Below are 12,482 nucleotides of genomic sequence, written 5' to 3'. Positions count from 1 at the left end.
CTGCACCAGGCACTTAGCAGCACTCCATGGATCTCTGATAGACTTTCAGGTTGGACGAATGATTTCCAACTTTTGCATAGCCGCTCTGTGGACTGTCGCTGTGGTCCCCTTCCTGTCTTCGTCTCCTCTCTGCCACTCCTTCCCTAACCTAGGGCAGCCGGCAGGGACTCCGCAGGCATTGGAGAAAGCAGCTGAAAGACCAGTACAGTCCTTTTTAAGCTCTTACTCATCTTCCCTCTCTAAGTGTTTGATAAACTTAACTCCCTCCTCCAGGAGTCTCCTGGATGCAAAAGCCCCTCCTTGGTCTGTTTTTCTGGTTGCTGTTCCTTCTTGTCTCTTTTTAATGACCCTCCTTACCTCTCCAGCCTTGAAAATGTGGACATTCCCCAACTGCCATATCTCAGCCCTATTCTCTCTTCTCTTTCTTCCCATCCCTTCCCTCTGAGATTTGTCCATTGCGAGGGTTTCCTGTTAAATTTCTTTGCAAGAGACTCCCCAATCTGTGTTTCATTTCTTATTTCTTTCTCAAACTCACCTCATATTTCTAACCCTTAAGATCTGTTTTCCCCTTGAATGCCCTATATCAGTGGTCCCCAACCCCCCGGGCCGCGGACCGGTACCGGTCCGTGGGCCATTTGGTACCGGTCCACAGAGAAAGAATAAATAACTTACATTATTTCCGCTTTATTTATATTTAAGTCTGAACGATGTTTTATTTTTAAAAAATGACCAAATTCCCTTTCCTCTGTTATAGCCGTCTAAGACTCACTCTTGACGCTTGTCTCGGTCATGTGATACATTTATCCATCTCATCCTAAAGGCCGGTCTGTGAAAATATTTTCTGACATTAAACCGGTCTGTGGCCCAAAAAAGGTTGGGGACCACTGCCCTATATAATGTAAGGTTTCCCAGATGGCAGCTTACAGGAATGGTCAGGGTATCAACCAAGCAGGGAAACCAAAGAGAGATGCAAAGAAGGAGGAAGAAACAGGTAGAGAAAGAGAGAAACTGAAGTAATTTCAAGTGATGTTACATCCTATCTTTTATTTTGGAAAGAACAGAGGTTTGTTGGATTCCCTTATACAGATTATTTAGTGGTGTTTCTATTTTGAGTTACATACAGGGGACGCTATTATCTTTTGAATGCTTTGGACTTCTAAATCTCCTAATCCTGCCCTGACCTCACCATCACTTCAAACTTAACTTTCCTTCAAAAAATAATTTTGAGTATGGAGTGTCCATAGGAACTAAATATGTCTTCCCACAAAGTCTGATGCTTAGGACTCTCCCACTGCTGTCAGTATTGTGATTTCCACCATCCCACAGGCCTGCCTGATGGGATTCTCCCGAGTGCCCCTCTGGCTGGCCCCTGCTCCCCATTCCCACCACCACCACCCCTGTTCTGATTCTCAGCACTCTGCCTGTTAAAGGTTATCCGGTCCTACCTTTCCATCACGAAGTATATAAGCTTAGGATCTTAGTGCGGAGGACCTCAGAGTCCTATTGATGTAATTCTCGTAGAATAAATGAATTGTTCTACCACATTCCTCCCAAGGCATCACCATGGCCTCTACTGAAACATCTGTGCTCTTAAGGCAGTGCTTTCAAACTGCCATGTGGTACCATTAACAGGTTGTGAAGTTAGCCTGGCAGGTCATGAACCAGCACATGAGGAATGGAGTGGAATGTCAGAGTCGTGGCCTGTGTGTCCTCTTCCCTCTCACCACCTCCACCTCCACCTCTGCCACCCTCCCGAGTCTTCTCCTCAGTTCCCCCAACCCTTTATCATAGACAAGCCTTCCAAACCCTGTCTCACGTGGTAGGTATGTCTCCTTGGAACATGACCCCTCTTCAGGCAGGTGCCCAGACCTGCCTGTACCCACTGGTTTGGTCTGAGCAGCACAGAACAGAAAAAAACAACAACAACAATAAAAAAACACCACCACTCCTTCACTGTGGAACTTTAAATGCTAGTGACACAGCCAAGATGAACATGACTTTTTCCCAAAGCCTCTGACTCACGTTGCTGACTCACATCAGGTGCTGTCCTGGCTCTGCCCCCACCCCAGGCGGGCCACACCATCTTTGCCCAGACATCCTTGTGCTGGCATTTAATGGGCTTTACTTTCTACTCACTGGTGTTATGGAGTCTGAGAGAGCCAGTCAGTCTGAATGATGGAATCCCTCCCTCCACATGATCTGCTCCACCCCAGCCTTTAAACCACACTGACTCATGCACACACCATGTGGCCCATGGTCAATAAAACAAGCCTGGGGCAGCCCAGGCCACTTGTCTGCCACTGCCCTGGACCTGTTCTGATTATTGCTGCTCTGGCCTCACTCCCGGCTGAATCCCAGTGTCTCCCTGACCTCTGATACCTTTGACTCAGTCTCCCCTCTCTGGCCCGACCCCCAACTCTGGGTCATGTGATCAGAGAGTCTGCCCAGTTTGACTCTTAACACATCCAGCCGGGCAGGGTGCATCTCTGCCCTCTTGTTTTATCCTGTGCTGGCCACTCTGGGACTAGCTCCAACCCCCAGATCCTGGGCCCAGTCAGGGCCCCCTTGAAGTGGGGGGAGAATATTAATTAGCAGCCCACCTCCCCCTGAGCCTGGTCTTGGAGAACCACACATCCCCAGATCTTACCGCCATTCCTTACCAGTCATTCGTTTACGGCCACACTGTTCTGTGATGTTCCACTGCCGCCTCGCAGCTCCTCATGCTCTGCCTGGCTGGCTTGTAGGCCTCTTGTATCCTCCCCTCATCCTAGCACAGAACAGTGCTCTGAACACAACGGGGCTCAGCAACTGAGGGTCAGTTATGTATAGAGTACCCCCAGATTGCCCTCATGTGATGTGAATGCTTAGGGGGGACACTAAATAACATTAGCTGGAGACAAGCCGAGTTAGCCATGATGGCACGACATTGTAAGGCCTCTTTCGTCATTCACTGTTGCAGCCAGTCCTGAGCACACTTCCTGCCCTTGGCCCTGAGTACTCCCATGCGTCCGCCAGGGACGCTGAGACTCGGAAGGAGAGACGTGTGCAGTGCTGAGGGAACCAGGGCGTGCTGGGGGCTGGGAGTTTGCACGTGCAGATTTGGTCCTCCCAGGTGACTGCTGAGTCCCTCTGTCCCTCTTCCTCTCTGACGACACAGGCCTGCATCAGTGTGAGGAATGGAGCTGGCCAGGTGCTGTTCTCACTCACTACTTGCTCTCTCCTGGGAGCAGGGCCCCTCCTCGCTCTGGGCCTCCGTTGCTCCCCGTCTTTAAGATGCGGGTTTTCAGGGGCTGTGAACTCAGACCTGATGCCAGGCAGGAACGCAGTGGTGTGAATGGATCAGGCATGTGACAGGAGGGAGGACAGGGCCGGGACTGAAGAGAGCGTGTTTCCCCTGAAACCATTCAGACGCTCTCCCTCCCTTGCCTCCTCCTCTGTTAATGCCATTCCGGCAAAAATAAAGCAGAACTGAAACATCTCCTGGACGAGTTCAGCTCATGAACAGTTCTGTTTCAACCCCTGGACCTGATCTCCAGTGACCTCTTCTCCAACATTCTGGTTCTTTCTTCTTTTTATTCCTAAATTTTCAGATGATGGCCATCGTAGCCCACTGAGCACATCACGTGAAAGGGTTGACAGCCCAGAGCCCACTGGTGTCTCTGATCTCGGTCTCACTAACTGGGTCTTGCTTTACCATCGTTTTTACATGTTCTCGTTCCTTTGCTTTCCCGTTGTTTCTCCTTTGCCTTCGTTCATCCTTCTTTACTAACCCGTCACCTGCAGCTGAGTGGACTTGGATTCTTGACTGGGCTTGTGTGAGAACCGACCTTGAACTGGATTAGTGAGTAGGCCATGAAGAGGATGCTCATGGGAAAAGGCATTACCGGTTATATATATTCATATATTCATATATTTTTATGAAATCAACCTGAAGGGGGTAAGACACATAGTTCAAGGGAGGCGGAAAGAAGATATTAAAAATAAGCTGATAATCATAAAACTTTTTAGAAAAGAAAAAAATTGCTATAACGTGTATCTCTTGCCAGAGAAATTATCAAGGAAAGAAAACAGATCATTGTGATGCCCAGGAAGATGTTCAGTTGCTAGGGTGGAAATGGAAGCATAGAACCCTGAATAAAACATTCGTGGAAACTGTCATGGTGTGTCCCTTGCCAAAGATGATATGTAAAACCCTCTAGGGAGTGAACAAAATTGTGTTTATACAGTTCTTTCTATTTGAACGCTAAAAATTCATGTTCAATAAATCTAGAGGACAGGATAATTAGTTCTTGTATTTCCCAAGTGACCTTCGATATTGTCAGGTAACCTCTCCCTGTGGTTTCTTTTCTGTCTTAGCATGAGCCTTTCCTGAGAACCTTCCGGAACAGTAACTACACATACCCCACCCAGCCAGCTGTTGAGGTAACTCCTGATGCATGTCTGCCTCTCTCAGGGACGCACCGTGTCCACCTGCCAGCGACTCGGTGTGATGCAGTTTGAGTGTTAGCTGTAGCAGAAATGTATCCTTCTTACATACTGGAAATTGAAATGTGTAAATAAAAATCACCTGAATCACAAAGTTCCAGGATTGTCCTAGCATGTTCACAAATGCTTACCTGATGTGAACAAACTAGAGAAAATGCCCATGGATCAGTTTTCTTTGAGCTTTGTATGAACATAATTTCTGATTAGGCAACTCAGCTTCTCAAGAAGGGATGAACTGGGGGGGGGGGGAAGCCATTGGAGGTTTTAGGAAAGGGTGGCAATCTAGTTCATCTTTTAAAGAGATCTCCTTGAGTAGTGTGGGTAATGGACTGATCGAAAAAGGACCTTTTACAAGCTAGCTAAAGCATTGAGCCTAATCTATAGGAAATTCTTGGAGAGCTGTTAGGTTCTCAGTTGTGGGGTCCCAGCCATGACAGCTTTATGGCTGAGGTAATGCCAACCACCCAGCCTCTCTGGATTCTTTCAGGCTCACGTTAACCCAACGGAGGCTTGTCCCAGGCAAGCCCATCAAACAAACACATTATAATCAAACTGTCAGCTGTGTCTTGTCAATCAGGCTTTTATTTATTTAACATTTATTTATTAGATGCCTAAATGAAGCAGGCATATGTGCTGGGTATTTATGGTGAGCCAGGTGGGTCTGGGCCTGCCCTCTTGGATCTTACCATCTTATGTGTCTTACATCTTATGTGTTGCTTTGCTGCTAGAAGAGTTAGAAATTCATGCCTAGAAAGGGTTTTGTTTTGTTTTTTTAAATACCTTGCTGTTTTAGCCACAGACAAGCAACATCGACATTACCTGAGAACTTGTTAGAAAGGCACAGTCCTGGGAAGCACTCCAGTCCTACTGAATCAGAATCTGCATTTAATAGGACCCCCAGGGTATTTGGGCACCCTGCAGGGTGTGGTTCTCCCCTGTGACAGACGAGCATGCTCATACTCCAGCCTGTGTCTGTTCATCTGCACGGCACCTGCTTGTCTCTGGCTCACCAGCTGGCTGAGATGGTTCTAAAGTACTCACAGCTATAGAACTTTTTTTTTATTTAAGATTTTACTTATTGATTTTACAGAGGGGGTAGGGAGTGAGAAGTATCAACTCATAGTTGCTTCACTTTAGTTGTTCATTGCCTGCTTGTCGTATGTGCCTTGACTGGGCAAGCTCAGGGTTTCAAACATCAGTGTCCCAGGTCAATGCTCTATCCACTGCGCTCTGTCCATAGGCCAGGCTAGAGAACGTTTTATTAATTACATTTCCCCCAATATCTATCATCAGTACACAAGCACATTCTTGATTTCAGTAGAACATCCACACAGAAGAAGGAATCCATCAGTGTGATGAATGGAGCAATTCCCTGGAATAAACTAAATTATATCAAATTAAGCAAATAACACTTAAAAGTAGTTTCATTTTTGCTCCCTTCTGAAAGAAGTGTTTTAACAAGGCTTGTCTTCATCATCATCTGATTAAAACAGATGAGATGAGCTTCCAAAGCCTTTGCCGACAATCAGCCGACCAGCCAACCAGCCAGGGCCTGTTTGTGGAGCCCTGCTTGGCGCTCAGCACTGGGGCTTGTCCCTCAGGCCATCTTGGGGACATGTAGGTGTTTGGAACTTCAGCAAAACGATTCTATTTCTCTCCCAGCTTGCTGTCACTGATCATTTCTGTGCCCTCTGCTTCCCACTCCAACCTTTTCCCCAGCACCCGGAAAAGATATTTTTTATCTTAGAGATGAAGGAATTTACATGTATAAGGAATAGGAATTGGTTGGCTATTAAGTTAAATATTCAAAAAGATATACACACATATAGAAAAAATATGCAGAAACCAGGAACTTTACAATTATAAAAATTTCATGTTCTTTTCCTAAAAATATTCTAACTAATTATTGTTTCAGCGCTAGCATTGTAATTAGTGTCCATTAGCTTAGTGTTAAACAACAGTACCAGCACCCATCTGCAATCTCTTCTGAGGCATCCAAATCTGTGTTCTTCTGAGAGACCGCCTATAGCATGGCTGTACTGCTCCTCCCCTGCTTTGGTAGGACTGCTGGCTCCATTTAAGAGTGTAGATGATGCAGATGGGTGAGAGTGTGTGAGTGTGCCTGTGTGTGCCCATGATCATGTGTCTTGTGCATAGGGATAGGCAGACACCCATTTTCTCCTCTCTAATTTCCCTCGCAGTCCATGTACAACTAACAGGTCTTACCTTCACATGATCCCCCACAGTGACGTAGTTCTAGCCTCCACCAAAAGTTACTTCCCTAGTTTTGGGGCTGAAATTAACTTCCCCTACACAATGAGCATTGGGCGTTGTGTCTTTCCTCCTGCTGATTTAGAACTGGGGCAGTGACTTCCTGTGTATGGAGTGGAATCCTTCCAACAGTGTTCCCAGCTCGGGTGAGTGAAAACATCATTCCCCACTTCAGTTAAGAGACTTGCTGAGTGTCTGGCTGGTGGGAGACCCTACAAGCACACCTGGGACCCTTGAACAGACCTTGCTGATTCCCACGCAATGCAGACCAATATCTGAATGCAACCCACAAAATCTGGCCTGCAACCCCAACTGGGCTCTCAGGCCTCTCCTCAGACCACACTTCTCAGGTCCACTTAGTCTCAGTGGCAGTCCCTCAGGCCTCTCTGCTGGTGAGATAGGGACAGTCAGGGATTGGGGTCCTCTCTGCCTATGCTCATGACCCCACTGCTGAAACCTTCCTGGACCACTCCAGTGTGAACTGGGTACCTCTCAGGATGGACCATAGCCGCCAAGACCAGTACCGCCAGGGCCTTGTTGCTCTAACCCAGGGGTAGTCAACCTTTTTATACCTACCACCCACTTCTGTGTCTCTGTTAGTAGTAAAATTCTCTAACCGCCCACCGGTTCCACAGTAATGGTGATATATAAAGTAGGGAAGTAACTTTACTTTATAAAATTTATAAAGCAGAATTACAGCAAGTTAAAGCATAGAATAATAATTACTTACCAAGTACTTTATGTCAGATTTTCACTGTTTGGCAGAATAAATCTTTATAAAACAACTTACTATAGTTAAATCTATCTTCTTATTTATACATTGGTTGCTCCGCGACCACCCACCATGAAAGCTGGAGCGCCCCCTAGTGGGCGGTAGGGACCAGGTTGACCACCACTGTTCTAAATGGATGTTAAGAGACAAAGGTGCCAAAGCCCTAGGTTGGAAATAAGTGTAATGGGGACCTGTGGGACCATAGCAGAATCTCAGACTTCTAGTCAAGTTTATGCTTTAAAAGAAAGACCTCCCCTGACCCTCCATCCTGTTGCCTGTCTATCCTAGTCCATGAGCTCCGACCAGCAGACATCAAAGTGGTGGCCGCCCTGGGTGACTCTCTGACGGTGAGTACTGAGCTGCGACGGGCGGCCCCAGCCAAGCCCTGTGTAAAAGTGGCTCTTCCACTGTGCTGGCTCTGCATTTAGCCGACACCGAGAACCTACCTGTGTCAGGCGCTGTATCACAGCCAGGCAGCCACGCGGCATCACCAGGCAATCTGGAATGCCCTGCCCGCCGCCCTCCCACAGTCCTGCTCAGCCACCACCTCCGTCCCCAGGCAGAAGCCATCTGTCCCCCTCCCCCACTGTCCCCAAGCGTGTCATCTCTGCGTCATGGTCCTCATCCAAGTCTGCTTGCCTTTATCAGGAAGCTCACCCCCATCCCCCTGACCCATAGAGCGGTGGGTCTCACCCACACCTTGCCCAGTGTCCCCTCACCCTATTTAAATATGCATTCAAAGAGGAATGTCTCTCTCTCTCTTTTAAGATAAGGCATTTCAAGAAAGCTTCACAGAAGAAGGGGAAACTGACAAAGGTCACAGAGAATGAATTTGACATTTCAGGCTAGACAGGGTGAAGTTCAGCATTCCTAGAGGGGGTGGAGTGGGTGGTAATGAAGTGGGGTAGTTCAAGGCCCTCCCTGTATCAGATCAATTTGCTTAGACCTGGAGTTTTGTGTGGACAGGAAAGGAGTGGGTGAACGCAGGAAGGAAAGCGGAAACCATATTATGGTGAACTCAGAAAGTTGGTAAAGGGATTTAGCTGAGAGTAAGGGAAACCCATGGACAGTTCAGAGTTAAGGGGAAATGTGAAGAAATGGTGTGCTCAGAAGGGCAGGCGGACAGTCTGGTGAGAAGGGCTCAGGCACTGGAGACGGTGGGATCTGGTAGGAGGTCAGTGCTGTCTGTGGCAGGAATATGCAGTCTCACCTTGGAATATGGCAAAGAGAGCAGAAAGAAAGAGATGGGAGCTATGGAAGCTGGGAAGGAAGAATTTGGGTTCCCGTAGGACTTGGTTACGGACTGTGTGTGGAGGATTGGCGAGTCAGGACAACTCAGAGATTAAGTGGCCTGGAGAAAAGCTGGTACCAGTTTCAGAAAAGGTGAACGCAGGTCCCGGCTGCTACACAAGGACACCAGGGCCTTTCCTAGTGCCCTCAGCCTGCGCCGGGCCCAGCCCTGGTCTGCAGCCTTGCTTCTCCGTCTTTCACAGACAGCCGTGGGAGCCCGCCCCAGCAACGCCAGTGACCTGCTCGTGTCCTGGCGGGGACTCTCCTGGAGGTGAGGATGTTCTCTACTTGTTTTCTTTTGATGACACTCCCCAAAGGACATGAGGATTTCCCCTGCCAGCCTCCAGAGACAAGGCCAGGTTCCGTGGCCTGCACTGAGGGGGAGAGAGAGGCCCTGATGCTCGTATTAGTCCTAAGGGTGGTTCTGGCTCAGAAATATGGAATGGCAGGTTAGGGGGGTTTGACCACATGTGTTTCTCTTCCCCAGCATTGGAGGAGATGGGGCCTTGGAGACCCACACCACACTGCCCAGTAAGTAGCAACATGAAGACGCACCATCACTATGGCCACAACAGCCCCGCACTGAGCCAAGGCCTTCCCCCTGAGCACTGGCAGAAAAGGTTATCTGCAAGGAAGGAAGTCAGCCAGCCCCTGAAAAGACCCCAAACGGTCCTGCCCCCCACCTGTGCCCCAACATTGCACATCTATCTCCCACTCATCTGTGCTGTCTGCTTTCTCCCCCTACAAGACATCCTGAAGAAGTTCAATCCTCAGATCCTTGGCTTCTCCACCGGCACCCAGGAGGAGATGGCAGGACTGAACGTAGCTGCGGAAGGGGCCAGAGCTCGGTGAGTGGACGTGGGTGCAGGTGGGAGAGAGGAGGGCAGCCTGGGGGACCACAGTGGCAAGTGGGAGAGGGGAGGAGGGCGGTGTCTGGGAGCCTGTCCCCAGATGAACCAGAGCCGCTGCCACACGTGGAGCACATCTGTGCCTGGCCTTGAGCTGGCCCCTCACAGGAATGATCCCATGTAACCCTCACACCCTTCAAGATGGGTACTAGCATGAGGACACCAAGTGGTCCAAGCTTATCAGAGAGAGGTATCAGAGGAGCCGGGATCAGACCAGGCTGACGCAGGGCCTTTGTCCTGCCCACGATCGCTGCCTCTCGGGGCAGCGGGAGGAAGCACACCTCCCGAGGTGCTGTCCTGCTCACTCCTGCGGACCTTGCTGCCCAGCAGAGGTTCAGGTCACACACTCAGGGCCCTTCTCAGCAGCTCAGGAACTCAGCGTGTGGCCCCACGGATGGCCACCTTTCCTCCTCCACCTTACCTCGGAATCTCCAGTGCTCAGTTCTGGAAAAGCTATTATTTTGACATCAGGGAGTTAGATGTTCAGCCCAGAACAGCGTGGTAGTTGTTTGTTTTCACTCATATTTCTGTTGTTGATAACAACCTGGATAATTAAAGCTGAAATGCCTGATGGAGTTCATTGATTTTCCTGCACAGAGCGTGCTGGGTATTTGCTTTGTAGCAGGATTGCTGCACTCAGATCACCAAGGAAACGACACTGTCTTGACTCAGTCTGTTTACAGGGAGCGTTCCTTTCAGACCCTGTGAGGCGCTCAGTTTGAGCCTCTGAGCTGCAGGAAGCAATGTCAGTTCCTTGACGTCATAAGCAGGAAGAACTTATTTTTCTGCAAGAAACTTGGCTTCATGGGGTCACAATGTCAACATCTAACCGCTGTTATGACTATTATAATAATTATCATCATCATCGTTATCGTCATTTCATTATTATTCCACAGCTCAGGCTTCATTAACTGGGAGGTGATTCCTAAGTCTGTTGACATTTAAGCCCCCTTCTCGCTTCACTTCTTTTACTGCCTTTTTCATTTTACTGCTGCTCAACGTCTCCACCGGAACCAGTCCGTGGCAGGGGAAGTAGCTCAGACTCGCAGCTTCTTGCTGGTATATCTGGTGTCTCATATTAGAGGGAAGGAGAGTTAGCCATCGACTTAGTAAGCAAGGTGGGAGAGATGTTCTGTCACTCTTTTATCCGTACTCTGTGTTTAGCTAAGTGTTGATAAGGATCAGTTCACCTTAAATAGAAAGCTAAATACCGCAGCCAAGCAACCAAGATAATGGGACCTGGGGTCAGACCATCTGTGTCCAGATCTCAGCTCCCAGACTTACTAGCTGTGTGACTTTGGGCAAGTGACTCAGCATCTCTGAGTTTTAGTTTCATCCTCTATTAATAGGGATAATAAGAGTACCCACTTCTCGAGGTTGTTATAAGGATTAAGTGAGATAATAATCCATGGAAAGTACTCGGTACAGTATATAATACACATGCAAAAAAATTTTGCCATTATTAGGATATTTACTTTCAAAGTTTTATTAAACATCTAACTCCTCTTTAATCAATTAATAAGCAAGAATTCATTGAACACCTGCCAAGGTGATTACTAAAAGATACGAAAGGGTCAAAAAGTAAACTCCCTCCCTCCAGAGAGCTTGCAGTCTAATTAAGGAGAGTAAATGAACAAATAACTAAGGGGGGAAAACTATTGCATTTGGCAACATTGCAGACAGAAATTACTTTGTACTTCGGAGTGCAACCAAGAGAACAGAGAAGTGAAGCATGAGGACTAGGCAGTCCGAATACTGACACAGACCCAGAATTCATCTAGTTCAACCTCTTCATTTAAAAAGTGAGAAAAATTCAGCCCTAGCAGGATTTGGTAAGTTGGGTGAGACCACACAACAAGTTAGTAGCAGAGCTGAAAGAAGAACCCTGGCCCCATAACTCCATGAGCAGGGCTCTTTGTACCAGGATAGAAGAGAAAATGGAGGAGGTGTGGATAAATGAGCGCAGAGAGAAGGCTCACGAGGGAGGTAGGGCTTGCTCTGAGCCTGAAGAACATGGGAAAAGAGGAGGAAGTGAGCATTCCTTACTTCCCCTAGCTCTCCTAGGGGCTTATCATCCATGAATTCCCTTAGGCACATCTTGGGCCTATTAGAAGGTTGTAGGTACTTTGGTTGTTTGTTATCTTTAAACAGGACAGGCTTTCTTTATAGCTTTCTGATGTACCCATCAATAGCAATAGTGTATGGGTGTGACCCTGGGTATGTAGCTGAGAAAGAAGGGCAGCGAAGGTGCCATGTGTGCTTGGCCACGTGCCCAGCTCATTGTGGACATCAGAGATTTTAAATAGCCATCGGGTACCAGTGACTGCTTCTATGACTTCTTCCATGGAAGCCTCTGTTGTCTGTATCTCTTTGCTGACATAACTTATCATATACAAAGAAAAGGTTTAACTGACATGCAATGCACTGTCATTAAAAGTCTGTAATTTGATAAGTTTTACATATGCATATACCTGTTAAACCAGGGGTCTCAAACTCGCGGCCCACTGGCCACATGCGGCCCGCTGAACAATTTTGTGCGGCCTGGAGACTAATCCACGAAGTTCAAAATATTTTGGATAAAATTAAGTAAGCCTAGGGGCCTACTTGTATTTTTCATTTCTCTAGCATCCTAGCTAGATATTAGCTTAGTTAACAGCAGTTGTGATGCGAACTACAGTTTCTGGTCGTTTTGTGACACTGAGTAAACTGCATGTACGATTGTGCTTGTTGTACTGATTTTTTTTTTTGTTTTCAAC

General features: G+C 47.7%; 1 protein-coding gene across 1 annotated transcript in view; it reads left to right on the top strand.

The window, feature by feature from the left end:
• Positions 1 to 12,482, top strand: part of PLB1 (phospholipase B1) — a 122,868-nt gene that overhangs the window by 92,781 nt on the left and 17,605 nt on the right. Inside the window, exons 44-49 of the mRNA XM_066378622.1 lie at positions 4,357 to 4,422; positions 6,842 to 6,902; positions 7,817 to 7,875; positions 9,022 to 9,089; positions 9,306 to 9,349; positions 9,567 to 9,666. Coding sequence (XP_066234719.1) covers positions 4,357 to 4,422; positions 6,842 to 6,902; positions 7,817 to 7,875; positions 9,022 to 9,089; positions 9,306 to 9,349; positions 9,567 to 9,666 — 398 coding nt within the window. The remainder of the gene's footprint in view (positions 1 to 4,356; positions 4,423 to 6,841; positions 6,903 to 7,816; positions 7,876 to 9,021; positions 9,090 to 9,305; positions 9,350 to 9,566; positions 9,667 to 12,482) is intronic.

Source organism: Saccopteryx leptura, chromosome 3 (genome assembly GCF_036850995.1).
Source record: "Saccopteryx leptura isolate mSacLep1 chromosome 3, mSacLep1_pri_phased_curated, whole genome shotgun sequence".
Lineage (NCBI taxonomy): Eukaryota > Metazoa > Chordata > Mammalia > Chiroptera > Emballonuridae > Saccopteryx > Saccopteryx leptura.
The sequence above is the reverse complement of the archived record's forward strand: the minus strand, read 5'-3'. Positions and strand labels throughout refer to the sequence as shown.